At 36.6% G+C, this 20,378-nt stretch overlaps 1 protein-coding gene across 1 annotated transcript in view; it reads right to left on the reverse strand.

The window, feature by feature from the left end:
- LOC136874583 (uncharacterized) overlaps nt 1–20,378 on the reverse strand; it is a 1,690,155-nt gene that overhangs the window by 148,232 nt on the left and 1,521,545 nt on the right. Inside the window, exon 6 of the mRNA XM_068227864.1 lies at nt 17,334–17,559. Within this exon, the coding sequence (XP_068083965.1) occupies nt 17,334–17,559 (226 nt within the window). The remainder of the gene's footprint in view (nt 1–17,333; nt 17,560–20,378) is intronic.

Below are 20,378 nucleotides of genomic sequence, written 5' to 3' on the forward strand. Positions count from 1 at the left end.
CCCCAGCGAGGAACTACAGCAAGGTACGAACTGTAATATTATATATATTTTAATGATGTGTGAAAGTGGTTTGACAGGAATAACAACCGGTGATGAATAAATGAATACATGATTATGTCATATACTGAATGAATGGATATTGCATGGAAGAATAAGCGTGTATGCAAGTAGTAACGTAATGTAGTATTGAAATACCTTTGTGTTGGCATTAGCACACATATATATGGTAAATGCTTACTGGCTGTATGTATATCGAGCTGGTATACGATACATAAGAAATTATTTAGCTAGAATAGGGAATTTATTTGACATTTACGTAGGATATCATCGATGTTTTGGTTTATACGGAATATTATTAGAGCGAATACTTAGTTAGGAGCCGTAATTTAAGTGGCAATAGGACCGAGGAACTTAGTGCGTCATTCAATATTTCATTTTCTTCACGCTAACCTGCACCAACGAACTCAGATACTTTTCAACATAACATAGGTCACTGATATTTGTATTCAGGACATATTATTCAAATTCAATTCATTTTCACAGAAACTTGAACAACGTGATGGTTGTATTTTTAATGAGCTATATAATTATACCGTGACTGGTGGAATAATTTATTTAAATAATGAATTTCGACCGTCACCAAAAGACTGTGAACTAATATATTTAAATGACCAAAATGTAATTTTTAAATGGAAGGTAATTCATTTCAGGAATACGTTACTCAGTGTATTCAGATGAAAGCTTAGTTTAGGAAATAGGCAGCGCTGACCTAACATATTTGATTCATTGATTAAAATATTAATTTATTAAGTTGATAATTGAAGATTATAAGTCATACCGGATATTAACCATTTCTTTTGCGAAACTTGACAATATAATAAATGTGTTTCTTGATTAGTTTCTTATATAATGAAGTGAGTTTTCATTTATATTGGTAGTTAATAGTTTTATTTAGTATGTAAGGTTCTCGTTGTGCGAATATATTTTTTTATTTATTTATTTTTAAAAGGATGACTGAAATTTGCGTTTACGAAACAACTACTGAGCGTTGGATATCGTTACTTTCTCTGCACCGTGCATGGCATCGTTACTTTTTCTGAGCTGGCTATGGTACCGGTATTTCTCCTCGGACACACGTAAAACCAAACATAGAAAAATTAACCATTTTTCTGGAGGCAAGGATACCCTGAGATGTATTGAACTGACTAGTTGGGAATTACTGTGGTTACCCTGACCCGTAGGGTGCAGTAATTTCTGGCGCCGCAACGTGTTGCAAATGGAGAAAGACACCGCGGGATCGAATATTGGTCGCCAAAAGTAATTTTTTGCGCCTCAACGTGATGCAAATGGAGAAAGACGCCGTGGGAACTGTTGGTTGCCAATGGAAGTAATTTTTGACACCGTAACGTGTTGCGATTGAAGAGAAAGACACCGCGGGAACATCGAATATTGGTCGCCAAAGTAATTTTTGGCTGCCCAATCGTGAGGCCATTGAAGAGAAAGATACCGGGGAGAGAAACGTATCAGTCACCAAGAATAAGGAAGTAAAAGTTGTCGCACAAGAGTAAGGAAATTGAAGAGAAATACACCGCGGGATCGAATATTTAATTGAGAGTCAGACCCGAGAAAATAGCCCGATAACTTACTGCTGAACCAACATGCAGGTCGAAAGAGAATGATATTGCGGAACGTTGTTGGAAGTGTAGGAACCCAACGTGCAGTTGGTGAAAGAAATACTTGGAGATTTCTCAAGAAAATAGGCTCAGATGAGAAACTGATAATTAAATATTGAGAGAATGATGTGTAAATATGAATATTTTCCAGAACTAGAGTGTTAGATGGAGTGATAGGAGGATATTTTACCATTTTTATTGAAATAATTGTAGGTCTTGATATTTCATTTTTTATTTTAAAATATGATTGAATTTGCTCTTGATATTTGAATTAATAGTTAGTATGTAAGTAAATGATGAATACCACATGGTGGATAACCATTTTTCTCTTTTTGGGAAACTATTTCTGAAATGAATTCAAAGGAAAATGATCTGAGTTCGTTGGGAGGTTACTCATATTTTAACGGGTAGGATGATATCGATCTTCAGGAAGGTCTATATTTCAAATAATTTTGAGAAACTAAGTGAATATTTAGTATATAAGACTTGATTGCTAGCTTTAAGGATATTTTAGATTTAGAAATTGAATATTTCACATATTTATTGACACTGTGTGACATTAGAGTATTTGAAAAGTTAAAGTTGGTTAGGAAAGTAAAGAATTATTCGAAATATAACTGAAATTGACGAAAAAAAAAAGGCAACTCAGGAAAGAATGCAAGAATAAGAAATGGAAAGAGCACAGGAAGAATATGAAGGAATGCCGTGGTGGTTCCGAGAATATATAATGAAACAAGAGGAGAAAGAAAAGAAACAGGAGGAGAAAGAAAGGAAACGAGAAGAAGAGAGAAAGAAAGAAAAACAAGAGCGTGAAGAGAAAGAAAGGAAACGAGAAGAAGAGAAACAGAAAGAAAAACAAGAACGAGAGGAAGAAAAGAGGAGAGAAAAACAAGAACGTGAGGAGAAAGAAAAGAAACGAGAGGAAGAAAAGAGGAAAGAAAAACAAGAACGTGAGGAGAATGAAAAGAAACAAGAAGAAGAGAGACAGAGAGAAAAACAAGAACGTGAGAAAAAAGAAAGGAAACAGGAAGAAGAGAAGAATAGGGGACGGGCAGAGAAAGAACAAAGGCAGCGTGAAGAAAGGAGGAAAGAACAGGAAGAATGGCAACAAAAGCAACGTGAAGAAAGGAGGAAAGAACAGGAAGAATGGCAACAAAAGCAACGTGAATTCTTAAAGGAGTTCTGGAGAGAACAAGAAGAGAAACAGGAAGAATGGCTACAAAAGGAACGTGAAGAAAGGAGAAAGCAACTGGAGGAAATAAAGGAAGACAACAGAAAAATTCGATTGACAGTACTGAATGGGCTAGCTAAAATGAGGCAGAGTATGGAGTATAGAAACAAACCGATACACGAAGAAATGGACAGAAGTAAAGGACAGGTTACAGAGAGCCAAGAAGTCATCCAAACTCCAAGAGAAGAAGAAATGGAGGAAAACCAGGAACAGGCCGTAGAAACAGAAAAAGAAGAAAAGTTTATGGAACAACAAGAAGACACTCAGGAGATGAAAAATGAAGAAAATAAGGAAGATCAGCAAAAATTCACTAAGGAGACGGATAGAAAGGAGTGTCATGAGAATCAAACGGAGTTACCTCAAGGAATAAAGAGGAAAGCAGGATTATTACAAGAAAAATTTGATAATCAGGGATTATCACAGGAAATATTGAATAAACAAGAACTACCGCAAAAGATAATTCATCAACCGGAACTGTCAGATAAAATAACCAATAAACCGGACTTAACTCAGAGAAAACAGAGAAAGAAGAAGAAGCGAAGAGAAGTAGTTAAGAATGAGGGAAAAGAGTTACGGAGGAAGACCAAGAAACAAGTAGGAAAACTGCAAACATTGCTTGAACTAGAAAAGAGAAGAGCAAAATTAGAAGAACGGAGTATTCAAAATGAATGGCAACATAATCAGCTAAATCAGATGAAAAGGATGGAAAAGAAGTTGCGGAAACTGAGAAAGATAAAGATTAAAATAATGCAAACAGAAATATTGAAGATGAACGATGACATAAACCTACACCAGGGAGATATGCAAGAACAAGGAGATTTCCGTATACTCGAGATGATAGGAACATTGACAAAGCAAGTTAAAACTAGGTTAAAATACATCGTGGAGACATATCAGGAAAATTATTACGAAAACGGTAGATTGATTCCGGAAGGCGGAATAAAGTCGAAGCAAATACGGGCAACATCCAAACCACCAAGGAAGAGAAGGAAATCACTAAACGTAAACTAACTTGGACTCTAAAGTAGCAAAAGAAATGGTAAATTGACAAAATTCGTAGTGGAATAATTACACAACTAGGCCACGGGAATATTCGACATGATAACCAGCGAAAGAATAAGTAGGTGGATACATAACACATTATGTTCAGTTCGACACCCATCTGCAAATCCAGTGGAGCGATACATGAAAGAAATAGCCAAATTCTGTAGGATATACTGCAATCATTGTCACTGGAAATGGATTGATGTAATAGAGACAATAGAAGAATGCCTAAATAACACCATAAACGAATCAACTGCTCAGGTCCCAAACTTGGTACATCACAATAAAGAATCACGAAGAACATGGGACAATATATTAAACATATCACTTGAACAGAAACCACATATCCAGCAGATCAATAAAATGGTCCAAGAGAGGCTAAAACAACAGTCTGAGAAGAGACTAAGAAGATTACGAAAGACAAGATTTCGCGCACCATTCAAGAAAAACGATCTCGTTTTAATTAAAAAGGCACCAATAACGAACGCACCAGCTAAAATATGCGCTAAGTTCAACCATTTATATGAAGGACCGTATAGAATTGAACATGCTTATGGAAATAACGCATATCTTATTACAAGCATGGATGGAAAATACAAAAACGTTCACAATGCATGTAATATGAAGTTATATTTCCCAGAAAGTAAGGCTGGAGAAACGATAATATAAGTCCCACAGAAGTGCAAACCAAGTCTAAAGTAAACATATTTGTGAGTCAGCTGATATGCAAAGAGATAGGCTTATAGAAGCTAAAAAACATCAATCGTAATAACAGAATAATCGATACGATTCCATAGAGAAATAAAATCCATTAATCGATCAAAGAACCAAGGAGAAATACCAGAAATGCATCGTCACATTTGTCAATCATAATTCAAGAGAATAAATATATCGCAAGCAATATATTTAATCTGTACTGGGGGAATAAAATGTACCCGATGCATTTACTGGACGTATTCAAAATGGCGCCTACGGAAGGTAGAGGCCAGCCAAGGCAAAGAAATGTATAACAAGATATCAATATTGATGTATGCTAGGAGGCCTTGACTAACTTGAACCTACCACTATGAAGGCGGTGTACAATGGTGCAGAATCGATAGAATTGTTTTTTAAAAAAATAAGAAGGATAAAACAGATTATTACTAAAACTGACTTGAAAAATTGACGCGGTGAGAACAAGACGTTCCGAACTTCGTACTCTAAAATAAGCAATATTGGCCACATTTTGCGAGAAGTATTACGCTGAAAACAAGGAAATACTGAGCGAATCGTGTAAATAAGCGTTAAAATACTGGAAAGAGCAAGTAAAATCCTGAAGCTTAGAGTAATACGTCCAGATACTCAGACGCAAAGCCGTTTGAAAATAGGAACTTGATTGAGACGAAAGAGCTCGAGATTAAGCCACGCTGAGTGAAAATAATTACTAGAAAAACCAAATAAGGAAGCAATCACCATAAAATATATATTCTACGCAGAGCTATGATGAGCTTATATTTTTCAGAGTCATCGCATTTTGTCTACTGTCTTGCTGAGCAGAAGATGGCTTGCTAAATCGGCATAGACCAACCTGGAGGGAGATGTCGTCCTGGCCGTTAAAACCACCCGACCCGTGTGGAGGAGGTCATTCTACCTGACATACCACTGGTGGAAAATCCTGCCCAGTTCCTGACCCAAGGACTACGACCGCACCGAGAAGCAACTAAGGCCCGAGATATTGAATGGCGAGCTAAGTAATAGTATTAAGTAATATAATTTCTTATGTGGAGTATTACCAGTATATACAGTAGATCTGAATAGCCTAAGCATGAGATAATTAAGTGTGCTTATGAATATAAGAAAGTGCAATGTGAAATATTTAAGTTGACATCTCGTTATGAGGTGATAGCGTGTTACTACATTATTTTATCCAAGGATGAAGGAATACCATCTTAAAATACGACATAGTGCAACAGCAATTTTCAAGGAATCCCGGTTAGTTAGGAAGGTCCATGTGTGATGTAGTAATAGTCAAACCCGGTTACGTCACAGAGGGACGCACGTTAAATTGGTTAAGACTAGTTACCATACTCTTTGCTGTATGATTTTATTGAAAGGAAAGATACTGAATTTGGGGTTATATACGGAATTGCAAGATTAAAAATGCGTTCTGAGGAACGAATTCTGCGCTATTCATGGGATACATATCGCTGTATAATTAAGTATTGGAGGTTAAACGCGCTAGTTGTGAATGCTAAATGAGTTAAATATGAATTGAATTGGAGGTTAATGGTGAGATAATAGAAGTGTGTATAGTATTTGAAATGATATATTGCGCAGTGTAATAGGAGGTAAAGCGTATTTGATATGTAATATGTGATGTTGGAGCACATGCAGTGCCATTACAGAATATAAGTATGCCCCAGCGAGGAACTACAGCAAGGTACGAACTGTAATATTATATATATTTTAATGATGTGTGAAAGTGGTTTGACAGGAATAACAACCGGTGATGAATAAATGAATACATGATTATGTCATATACTGAATGAATGGATATTGCATGGAAGAATAAGCGTGTATGCAAGTAGTAACGTAATGTAGTATTGAAATACCTTTGTGTTGGCATTAGCACACATATATATGGTAAATGCTTACTGGCTGTATGTATATCGAGCTGGTATACGATACATAAGAAATTATTTAGCTAGAATAGGGAATTTATTTGACATTTACGTAGGATATCATCGATGTTTTGGTTTATACGGAATATTATTAGAGCGAATACTTAGTTAGGAGCCGTAATTTAAGTGGCAATAGGACCGAGGAACTTAGTGCGTCATTCAATATTTCATTTTCTTCACGCTAACCTGCACCAACGAACTCAGATACTTTTCAACATAACATAGGTCACTGATATTTGTATTCAGGACATATTATTCAAATTCAATTCATTTTCACAGAAACTTGAACAACGTGATGGTTGTATTTTTAATGAGCTATATAATTATACCGTGACTGGTGGAATAATTTATTTAAATAATGAATTTCGACCGTCACCAAAAGACTGTGAACTAATATATTTAAATGACCAAAATGTAATTTTTAAATGGAAGATAATTCATTTCAGGAATACGTTACACAGTGTATTCAGATGAAAGCTTAGTTTAGGAAATAGGCAGCGCTGACCTAACATATTTGATTCATTGATTAAAATATTAATTTATTAAGTTGATAATTGAAGATTATAAGTCATACCGGATATTAACCATTTCTTTTGCGAAACTTGACAATATAATAAATGTGTTTCTTGATTAGTTTCTTATATAATGAAGTGAGTTTTCATTTATATTGGTAGTTAATAGTTTTATTTAGTATGTAAGGTTCTCGTTGTGCGAATATATTTTTTTATTTATTTATTTTTAAAAGGATGACTGAAATTTGCGTTTACGAAACAACTACTGAGCGTTGGATATCGTTACTTTCTCTGCACCGTGCATGGCATCGTTACTTTTTCTGAGCTGGCTATGGTACCGGTATTTCTCCTCGGACACACGTAAAACCAAACATAGAAAAATTAACCATTTTTCTGGAGGCAAGGATACCCTGAGATGTATTGAACTGACTAGTTGGGAATTACTGTGGTTACCCTGACCCGTAGGGTGCATATGATAAGTGTGTATTTTCTTACAAGTACGTTTATGGGATTGTCATTTACAGTGAAATGTTTGTGTGTTTGACAGACTGGAAATATTTTATGTTACATTTTACTAAGTCGACACTGGAGAGTACGGCTTCCTTCTTAAATAAATGTTTAGATGTCGAAAATATTGCAAAGGCAGTAACTATTTTTTTCATTTTATTTTGAAGTAGAAAAGTAATATTACTTCTTTTTATGATAAGGAACATTGAGACGATTACAACAATAAGATAAACTGCATATATTTCATTTCTTTAGTTACAGGCTTGTATATTAGCACGGCGGTACTTAACATTGAAAAGCTTATTCCTAAATATGACCAATGCGCTATTCTGCTATTGATAACTAACTCATGGGTCACTTTTGACCATGTAGGTCCCCAAAATATTAAAAAAATCTTTCTTCCTTAAAATTACCAGATATAATTGGCAATACTAATCGAGCAGTGACTTTCAACAGTGAATCCTTCGTACTGTATCATGCTAATCAGTGATGTGTGTCGTAGAGAGTATATTGTATAAATATTGTGATGCTAAAAGAAAGAATGGATATCCCTGAACCGATATATTTCTTCTTGTAAAAGAATCCTTTTGGGAGAGACACACTGTTTGTACAAGGCACTGAAAGCTTAACTTCACATATTTCGAGCTGAATAAATACTCTGCTTGATAGGTCGCTGTCTCGAACGTTGGCAGGATAATTGGGAGGCAAGAAGTAAGAGTAAGGTGCCTTTAAGGACGTTTCTCTGTGAGAAGCGAGCGTTCGGTCTTCGCTGTTTCAATTATCTCCCTGACTGCGTTAAACGCACTGCTTGTTCTGTTGAACTAACAAGCTAATGTGCCCGTTGGTACATGTTGATAAACTACCTTCTAGTTCTCCTTTCAAAACTCTCCGACTGCATACAAAGTTAGAGAAACTTGAAACCGCAGTTTTATCAACAATTTGTCCCAGAACCGCCAAAACATTGTCTGGAATAAGCAACCCACAGCACACCACAAATGAACCCACACATGTGAATATTAAAAGCAAGAAAAGTGCATTTTTGCTAATATTGTCCACCCCTTGAACCCCTGCAAAATGACACCATACGAAATGTGAGTCACCTAAAGTGTTCACTCATAAACCATTAAAAAAAAAAGACGTCAAAAATCTGTTTTCAGTGTTTTACGAAGGTGTTCGAGACCAAAATGTATTATTTTCCAGAGTGCCAGGATGTATTCAGTTAACTTAGTTTCCTTTAAGTATAACTGCACAATTCTCATCACCTAGCCTTACGGATATGTGTATTATAAATAATAATAATAATAATAATAATAATAATAATAATAATAATAATAATAATAATAATAAAAATATATCGTCACTGCCGGGACAAAACCTTTGGCCGGTAAGGTTCTGTCATCTAAGGTGCGATATTGTGTGAATATTCTCATGGCATTCTGGCTCTTCATAATGTATGTGCTGCGGGTCAGTATATCTCCAAAAATATTATCACATAAGGAGGTGTCCTGCCAACGACGATATGATTTTAGATATAATAAAGTATCTATATCCGAAAATGCAAAATTAAGACATTTTAACACATTAATCAAGCCTGAAGCACTATATTCATCTGAAACTCTGATCTTTGGGGGCAGATCATTAATTAAAGTTGTAGAAAAGCGAGAAAGAAAAATCTTAAAAGAGGACCTTGTAGGTAACGAATGTTCCACTCAATTCAATGCTAAAAGTGAACATATTTAGCCACACCCTGTAGACAAAATAACCCTTACATTATCTTTAAAAAATGCATGGATGTACGGTGTCCCATTTTAAACAATGCCATGCATATTTGGTACATTTGCACTACTGAGGTCTGAGAAATAAAATAAACAATTAGGTGATGCATTTCTTTTCTAAAATCCAAATGATCATTGTTCTTCACACAAGTATTTAAACTTCTACACAACATATTGATCTAAATTTAGATCAATTTCATTATTTTGGTACGGAAAGTAAATTTTGTAAGTTTCATTGTTATAGCTCTCTTACTTTTCTAGAAATATGTACCTAAAACTGAAAAAAATCACTTTTCTGGTAATTTCGATTTAAACGTTTTATACGTGTCAATACACTAATGTCTTCATAATTAGAACAATCCTGCCCCATAATCTGTATCATCTGCATAACTGGCTTTTTCCCTCTTCCTTTTAGTGTTCCTCTGATGTTTTCTGGCATCTTACCAAGTAACGTTGGTTCGCTTTTCAGCCTCGATCACTCGCTGGTGGTCTATATCATTGAGGGTTGATTGCGTGTTGACACCCGTTTCAATACCTAACAGCTTTAACACTTTCTTCATGGCAGGTACTCCTGCATTGACGCACAAAACTGCATCAGACAAATCAAATTTGACTGCTTCCAATCCCATATACACAGTTTTTGGTATTCTAGTCCATAATACAGAAATGAGACATTCTATTGGTTTCTGTGTGGCACCAAATAAACATCATTTTAGGAGTTCCGGCTTGCTTAGTTCCCTATAAAGAGGCATTTTTGCCTCCATTACTGGACCAGGTAAGGAATGTTTTTGATCAAAGGTGCTTCCTTCCTTTTCATTTTATCGGAACCTCTACCATGTAGTTCAAATTTTTTTGAAAGCACTTGGTTTGTCTTGGTAGGTTGACTTTCGCACTTACTATTGTTTTTTTTTTTTCAAAAATAGTTGCTTTCACTTACGTTAGAGGTGTACTTATTACCTGAAAATTTAGCTTTTGGGGAGAACATCTTTTTCCTAAGCATTGTAAGATCTATATTTGTAACACAATTCAACACCTACAAACATATTGCAAACAAGCTGAGAACTGACATGTATTCCCGTCCAAACTCTTAATCCGCAGAATAAAGAAGGGAACTGCACATACAGTACGGCCAACACACGTACTTAATTATTACCTTTATGAGAAATATGCTTTTCTGAGACTGCTTTACAGAGATCTATGTCTCTTAGATTCAGCATGTGTAAAAGGAGCGTGGCATACATTGTGCAGTATGGCACAAACTAATTTATATTTCAAAAACTAACATTCCGATCTTCATGAAACAAACTATGACTTATTCAGAAAAATGTGCGTAATTAAAGTAAACAATATAATAAATATACCAAATTTGACCCCTTTAGGCTACAACGTCACCTTGGGAAAATTTTTGGGCCAGTCTGTACAGGTGGAATTTGGATATAAGGAAATCACATGACCTGTAACAACACTCGGAGAAAATCTCAGACACATTTAGGAAAAGACGTTTCAAATTTTATGAACACATTCTCAGAATGAGTAATCAGAGACTGACAAAGAGAATTCTGAACCTATCCCTATCAAGGAAGGTAAAAACAGTTGGCTGATCGCAGTTAGAAAAGATCTTCGGGAAACAGACTTCACTGATGACATTGTTTCAGACAGATCTAAGTTCAGAAAATTAGTTGACAATAAACACTTTAAACATCACCTAAGCACTGCCACAAACAAAACCTGGTCAGAAGATCGCAGGAAAAGCCACAGCGAGAAGATGACGGGATTTTGGGAGAAGAAAAAGGCAACGACCTCAGCTAATAAGTTAAATCGCTTATTTGGGCACAACGAAGACAGAAGAAGAAAGTTTAGGATTTTACGTCTAACAAGGGAAGCGCGTACCGCGTATCATAGTTCTCACGTATATTCATCACTCGCGAAATGAGCCCAAGATTGACTCAACGGCCAAAACATTTCTTTCTGAAATTAACTTATGTGTCCTGAAGAAATCCTTAAATTTCTTATGTTCGAATTGGTGCGCTTGGCTACGGAAGACTGCGGCGCGTGCCGGGCTCATTCGTTGAGGGACTGCGCCACTGATCTTTTTTATTCGGTTAATAATTGTGTAGCACATCATGAAAATGGTGTAGTGACATCACGAGAAATAATTTAATCCTGCGCTGATTTTAGGTCAATAAAGGCAATAGAATATTTTAGTGAAAATAAAGTTTCATCGGCATAAAATTTGACGTTACACAAGAAAGCAACTTACTCCTAGTTTCTGCAACAATAATGCTCGTGGTAGAAAAGTAGAACGCACAACGCGGTTGTACAGCAAGCGCACCTAACGATGCGAGGGTAAGGACACGTGGAAAATGTTTAGCCACCGCTGTCAAAACAATATTTCAGAGGATCCTCAAAGGATCCGGTTTTCCTTTCTGTAGGAATACTAATCCAAAGAAAAGCAGCTCTATTTGTTCTGGGCGATTTCCGACAAAAGATAAGCGTTTCAAAAATGTTGCAAAGTTTGATCTGGAAAGAATTGGAAGAAAGAAGACGAGCTGCTCGACTAAGTGGTATATTCCGAGCTGTAAGCGGAGAGGTGGCGTGGAATGACATTATTAGGCGAATAAGTTTGAGTGGCGTCTTTAAAAGTAGGAAAGATCACAATATGAATATACAGTTGGAATTCAAGCGTAAAAATTGGGGCAAATGTTTATTTATAGGAAGGGGAGTTAGGAAATGGAATAACTTACCAAGGGAGATGTTCAATAAATTGCCAATTTCTTTGAAATCATTTAGGAAAAGGCTATAAAAAACAACAGGTAGGGAATCTGCCACCTGGGCGACTGTCCTAAATGCGGATCAGTATTGATTGATTGATTGATTGATTGATTGATTGATTGATTGATTGATCGATCGGTACCAGGCGTATTGCCACATGGGACGAAAAGGACGAGACGACAGTTGGTGGTACGTCAGAGACTGAATTTTCAAGATGGTGTTATTCAACTTCAATCACCGAACAGCGTCGGATAATCTACGTACAAAGCCTTTCCATATTCGAAACTTGTATACACGTAGCGGTTGACAGTAAGCTGTAGTACCAGGAGATATCATCAGCTGTACGGTATCCTCATTTTGTATAGATTTAGGTACACAAAAAGGAATCCAGGATGACCGCATCTTTACTGGACTGTGTATTTTGCTTGAATACGCCATGAAACCGTTCTTTCCCTTGTGCAGATCCCATTTCTTCCAAATTTAGTGTTACCAATATGAATATTTTCATACGAAGGCATTTTTTTCACCACCTTACGAAACACACCTTTCGATTTCGTAAGGTGATGCATAAAGTTCGCCACTTGCCGTAAATATCGGCATTATGGTGCAACTATGTGTAATGGACACCACTGATTGCACTGAGGTGGTAAATGATGTTTTCCCCTTTAAAGTCAATATCATTCCCGTACACATCTCCACACTGAACCCACTCCTTTCACTGTTACACAAGTTTTCAGAGCCGTGGGACTCTATAAGAGAGATAACTCCTTTTACGAATATTTCTGTTGATACATTGTTTCTCCTTTCTTAGTCTTCTATTTCATCGTTACAGGTGTTACTTTCCGCGACACAATACCACTGCGCTTCTTTATGTTACGCATTCACGTGTTGTATGCTTTAAAACCCGCGCATCGTTCTTCATGAGATACTTGCGTAGCCGTCTGCTGGATGGTCACATCTTGAATTATTTCGTTATTTTGATGGGAAAAACCAATTTTATTTTCTGACAATAGGTTCCAATGCTGTTAATTTGTCGCTCCACGTCCCACTGTCCTTTATATGCTATTCACACAAATATAAATCATGTTTGCTTTTGACTCGATGGAATTTCTGTTTCTCAGACGGAAACGAAAGCGGGCCCCGGTTACCACTTCTCCAATATTGATCAGCCTTCCTTTTATAGACAATATCACCTTCTGATACAGATGTTGATTCCCATAGGGAACATGAAATATTTGTCCTGAATGAGTAAATTTTTAAAACCAATAAAATGGTCCGTTATTGGACATTATAAATTTTTCAGCTAACCAACTGATGAGCCCAACTTAGCACATGAGGGCGAAACGCAGGCAATCAAGAATGAGTTAGATGGAAAATTTATAATGTCCAATGACGGACCATTATATTGGTATTATAAATTTACTCATTCAGGACAAATATTTCATTTTCCCTATGGGAATCAACATCTATATCATCTGATGGTCGGGCAGGCATCAATTTTTGGAAGTGAGACGTAGTCTCTCATAGTGCATAGGCACTGCTGGTGGCTTCAAGTGGCCTATGCAGTGGCCTTCACGGTATGCACTAGCCTTCCGTCTTGGTAGGTGTGCTAAGGACGAACTCATGAGCTCAACTTAGCACATGAGGGCGAAACGCAGGCAACCAAAAATGAGTTAGCTTGAAAATTTATAATGTCCAATGACGGACCATTATATTGGTATTATAAATTTACACATTCAGGACAAATATTTCATGTTCACTATGGGAATCAATATCTATACCATCTGATGGCCAGGCAGGCATCAATTTTTGGAAGTGAGACGTAGTCTCTCATAGTGCATTGGCACTGCTGGTGGCTTCAAGTAGCCTATGCAGTGGCCTCCACGGTATACACTAGCATTGCGTCTTGGTAGGTGTGCTAAGGACGAACTGATGAGCCCAACTTAGCACATGAGGGCGAAACGCAAGCAACCAAAAATGAGTTAGCTTGAAAATTTATAATATCCAATGACGGATCATTATATTGGTATTATAAATGTACTCATACAGGACAAATATTTCATGTTCACTATGGGAATCAACATCTATACCATCTGATGGCCAGGCAGGCATCAATATTTGGAAGTGAGACGTAATCTCTCATAGTGCATAGGCACTGCTGGTGGCTTCAAGTAGCCTATGCAGTGGCCTTCACGGTATGCACTAGCCTTCCGTCTTGGTAGGTGTGCTAAGGACGAACTGATGAGCCCAACTTAGCACATGAGGGCGAAACGCAGGCAACCAAGAATGAGTTAACTGGAAAATTTTTAATGTCCAATAACGGACCATTATATTGGTATTATAATATCTCATTCTACCAAATTATCGTCACCGGAATCGTTTGCTTCAGCATAACGTGGCATGCTATTTGAGGCAAAGTGAGATATGTTATGCTGTCGATGTAAACGTCATCATTTTCTAGGCACCTTCTGATGACACTTGTAAATATCAGTACGTAAGGATTTAAACGCAAGCTTTGAAAACAGACGTAAACGACCAAATACACAGACCCATCAACATATCGTCAAAAGCGTCCAACACATCATGTTCTTGAACGTTGAAGGGCTAACGCTAACGCTAAAATAACTTTATCTATGTTCATTAATATCATAAAAGCAACTACTTGCCCCGTATTGCGACAGCGCGAGTTTCAGGTAGAGTATGGAGTAGCAGTCTTTCGACGATTGAATCTAGCACGCGGTGTGCACTAATTCAGTCATACGCTTTCCGTAATTTCAGAAATAGGTATTTTGACCATTGTGTCATTTAACGTGTGTGTAAAATTACGTAAGGTCGGTGATTCCCCGTCACGTGCCCTTCCCTTGTAAGTAACTATTTTCATGAATTTCAGGGAAACTGAGGTGCTGGAATTTTGCTCCTCACATGTTCCCTTGCGTGCCAGTTATCTACGTTATCTACCGACACGAGGCGACGTATTCGAACATCTTCAGCTACACCGTTCTGTAAAGGTTCTAATTATGGGATGAAAATGTAAAATTCTAAAAGAATGTAGATTGCTAAATACAAATCTGAAATCAGAATTGCGCTATCAGAGATAGTTTTCAATTAATCTGAACATATGTATCATACGTGGTCTCATTGTTTGCAAAAAATGAAATAGTTAGCTACATTAACTTTATTATTTCTGATTCTTTTTCAGACATTGATTTTTACCTCCAAATTAAAGTGAGAATGCAACGATTTCTACAAATTTGAAATTTATTTATTAGGCGTATTCAGACATACCAAGTGAGTATTTTTGTGAATCTCTTCTTATGTATTGAACTTGTATTCGATATGTTGGTATGTCTGACAAAGAAAAGGAAGCCTGTGTATATTTCAAGAGACTAGAAGAGACCCTAAAAAAAAAAGAGTTTCTTAAAGAAATGATCAAAGCTTATAGAGATTTTGGATGCAGTGTGTCCTTGAAAGTACGTTTCATGGACTCGCATCTAGATTTCTTTCCAGAGAGTTGTAGTGATGTATCAGATGAGCATGGAGAAAGATGTCATAAAGACATATAGAAATAGTGTAAAGGGAAATGAATGCCCATAACGTTATCCAGTTATTGCTGGAATATAGTTCGGGACTTGAAGGATGCTCAATACAAAAGGAAGAAATAAAGCAGGAACATTTGTGTGGCTTATTTCTGTCCATATATTAAATTTTATAAACATTTATACACATTATTTTGAATGGCTGTTAAAAAGTGAGAATCTGATTTGAGCGCCTCTATTGTCACCTTATGTTACTGTCTTAATGTTCATAGGCCGTATTAATTGAATTTATGTAATTATGTCTATGACTGTAAATTAAAGCAATATACACAATTTTATGAAAATATTAAAAGGAATTAAAATCGGATTACTCTTAAACTCTCCTTGATATATTTGAATTAAAATCATATTTCAATTCGGCTTTAAAATATCTATAAAAATCTTATGTTTTTCCACCAGAAATGAGTTCTTTTTCTATTTTTGTAGAAGAGTACTATTGTCGAACTGAGTCTGTATTGAACCTCCTGAGCTACTCCGCTCGTAGACATTACAATTCAAGGGTTATGATTATTTCTAAAGCCGGGATAGCTTCTCGAGGAAACTGTATGTCGTCAGACAACTTCGTTTGTCAGATGGCGACAGTCCATTAATTAGCTGTTAACCAGACACTCACGGCTTTTATTACTAATGTCTCCCGAACGGCTCAGTCATGTTCTTATGACAGCTAGGTATTGTTATCATAATTACGCTATAATAACACTGTATAATTTAATTGCAATAGGGCAGAGATAACGAAAAATCTCACATACACTTCTTTCAGAGGAGCTACATTACCACGTGTAACAATGCGTGACAATAAATATGTTTTATTTTTGTGTAACATTGTAGTATGCTTACGAGAAACGAAGTCTAACGAATGACAGATACATCAATTTACACAGAGGACGCTCCGATAAATCAGTAGCATGGCTAATTCCCGCACCAACTGAAATGCAGCTTTACTGGAGCTAATCTCCAGCGTAAGGAGAACGTCTAATTGGCTGATTCCTGCCTCTAATCATTTTGTACTCTGATGATATAACATAAAAATTTATCTGTGGGTCCCTTTCGTCGTAGCACCAGAAAATTCAGATATTATTATCGGAAGACAGGCTTCTTTAACGGGAGTACTTTTGCAATATATGAAAATACTTTCAGGTAGTATTATACACAGTGTCCCTGGCAATATATTCATGGTCAACGGATGAATTAATAACCCGTGTTGTGGAGGATTTACCCGAATGTTGAAACAAAAGTTGAGTGAATTAATTGGATACCATTCAAATATTATTTCGAAGTGCAAAATAATTGTAGCTTAAGTACTATTTGTTGTGATGTACATATAGTTTTTTATAATTATTCTCAAAAAGCGCCAAATTTTCAAATTTGCCACATTATTATGTATTTAACTGAGCCTCCCACGAACAGCCCTAATATATATACGTTTGTGTGGTGTGAGTTTAATGCTTTACAAGTGCTATCTCGTGACAGATAATTTTGTATAATAGTGATACAATACAAATTGTATACAAGCGGCTACTTATTCAAGAACATTCTCGTAATGTTATGAGATGAGGAGCTCACCTGATAGGCTGGGGCCGAGAACTGAAGCCAGTTGAGGAGCGTCTTCCTGTAACTCTATCTCCTCGCTACTGCGCCGGTAAACCGTAAACAGGGAGGCGACACATCGTAAACGTAGTTTGTTATCCAAGAACATGGCACTGCCAGCCTCCAGCTCCAGACTGGACCATGCTGTTTCCAGAGTCCCTCCAGCCTCCAGCAGTGTCACAGTAGGAGATGTTCCTGGAAGCTAAATAGAAATATACAGTGTTAAAGGTGGTGCATTATACAGTATGTTACTGGTAAAGAATATCGTCTTTATGCCCACTATATTTGTGTTGCGGGTTAGTATTTCACACAAAATTATCACTGGAGCCTGGATATTTAGCCTGTAATAGGTTAGAATGCAGCAATATACTAAAGCATATTAGCAAGTATACTCTACCCGGACAACTGTTCTGCTATGAGATTTGCCTAAACATTTGGGCCCCAGTCTATTTGAAATCTCTAAGAGTTATGTTATTCTCGCTACACTACTTAAGAGCGGGTAGACTACGATTCCTACCAGGTAAACTAGTTTGCATTGCCTAAACATCCGTGCTCCAGTGATAACTTTGTGTGAGATACTGACCCGCAACCCATATACCGTCAAGGGCGAAAATTCTCTGACATCACTCACACAATATTGAACCTTAAACGACGGAACTTTACTGGACAAATTTCTAAGCTATAATATTTCACATAGCGGTGAACTAAAATATACAAGTTGCCCAGTAAACGACAGGGCAAGAAAAAGAGCGCTGACAGTTCTCTGAAATAGAAACAAAACACTTCAAAATGGTATGAAGTGTTAGTAGTTTCTAAGATATATTCCATTGAAATAGTGACGAAGGTGAGAAGATGGAATCGCTTGTGGCCGGTGGGTGGAATGTACGCTGCTTGGCAAGTGTTCCGTCAACTAGGGACTCCACTTGCCTCAATTGTAAGTTGGGTATAGCAGAGGAAGCCAGAAAATGACTCATACAGCATATGCGCGCAGATTTTCCAGGACTATTTACAACATGGTAGGTATAGTCGAAAGTTAACTAGTCCTTTATTTGTTCGCAAATTGTACTAAACGTAGAAGACTGTAAGGAAACTTGTTAACATCTTTCAATACCCGTCATTCTCCTTATATTGGATTCCTCTTATATTTAATAGACACCCTCCGTACGAATTAATACCAGCTGATTTCGTACCGGAATGCTACTGTGCCATTCTGATAATGCATCAATGTAGCATAATGACCAAATAATCTTCAGCTCTGAATTATTAATTCACATGTCCCCTTTCCCTTCCCTCTCTCTGTAGGGACCTACCCCCTGCGTCTATTGGTGTGTCTATTTCTACTTAACTTGTTCTCACCTCAGGGACCAGGTGTAAGACAACAATGTAGATGTCAAATTTAAATTTAATGTCTTATTATTCACGGCTTATGTCTGCTTCCACTTCAGCGAATGTTGGCTTTTCAACCAATGTTGGAATGAATATTTAAGCTTACGAATCCCAAGTATTCTTGTTATATGTTCGTATCAATCTTCTGCTCTTGTTCTACCTAGTTTAAACGATATCATTGTTGTGATCCCATGACCGTGAATGTGAAAATACTCTTCCTATTCTTTATTTCCCGTAAGACAGGTCACGCTACCCAGCCACATATTAATATGAAGTCCGTCAGGACAATTTTCGCTGAGTTCATTTTCTTTTGCTCGTGTTTAAGGTTAAAATGAACCTTAATGCACAGTACTGTAGGAATGTATGTTTGAATGACTTTATTACGATAGTTTCGACTAGAGCATTCTCTACTTTGGCGAGGGGCACTGTATGTCATTTGCTGCAATATAAGGTTTCAACTTTTTAAATCCAAGTTACCAGGAGCACGCTTACAAATTTCTAATGATTTATGTAGAATATTATTAGTTCGCCCCAAAGCGGAGAGAGACCATAAGTTTAAAGTTCGTGAAGTAAGAAGATTTTGTAAATTTACTAAAGAGGATAATGGTAGCTCTACATGTTAATGAATGGAGAAAACTCTCTGTATTTAAATGTTATTAGTAGACCTACTTCCATTATATAGCATTTGCTTTTTATATTCCTTCAAAGTCCTAAAATGGATGAAGATAATTTGCAATTTTTATCTTTGAAATAATGCTGAACTTTAAAATAGGAAAGCTTATATTATGTCTTCCTGTTCAACACATGTATCCGTCTTTTGATGAATTGATTTTTAATCAGTGGAAGCGAGACCTCTAAACAAAGAAGGTCAGGCCGTTAGAGATGGAAATTATACAATAAATTGGAGTTTACAGTATATGTTATTGATGATTTCCACTATTTCGAGTCACACAACGGTGTAAAAGGCCTTTGTTTCTCTTTTTTTACGTCCACTAGCTTCTTTTGCACTCCAAACTACATGAACATGTGACGTCTTGAAGATGGACTGTTCTAACGTTTTAATTTATGATGTAGTCCTCGTTTTAGAGTGGCATACAAAACTTTTAGACTGAGAGGTTTCCAACGTTGCCAGAACATTTTTTGCTTTAGATTTATCATTATGTCTCACATGGATTTTATATACTCTTTTACAATTGTTTTAGTGACACATTTTAATCAACAACTCATGTAGCATTTAATATTATTATTTTCACTAAAGGTGGCTCAAAATGAGCCCAAACATGATTGATTAAAAGACATCCCATCAAAAGATGGATACATGTATTGATCTGGAAGAGGTAATACAAACTTTATTATTGTGAAATGAAAACCATCAATACGGAATGATACTGATAACTTATATTGCTGAATTTGACAAAAGGTTATTTTTCAGAAAGCTATGCTTTATTGTATACTTTGAGAATTCATGTTTCAATATGAATGAGTTTATAAAATTTGCTACGAATTATAAACAACTCAAACGATTTGGCCATCATTCCCTAAATTCATTACAATGTTTTCCGACTCGTTGGCTGAATGCTCGGTTTACTGGCCTACGGTTCAGAGGGTCCCGGGTTCGATTCCCGGCCGGGGCGG

Source organism: Anabrus simplex, chromosome 5 (assembly GCF_040414725.1).
Source record: "Anabrus simplex isolate iqAnaSimp1 chromosome 5, ASM4041472v1, whole genome shotgun sequence".
Taxonomy (NCBI): Eukaryota; Metazoa; Arthropoda; class Insecta; order Orthoptera; family Tettigoniidae; genus Anabrus; species Anabrus simplex.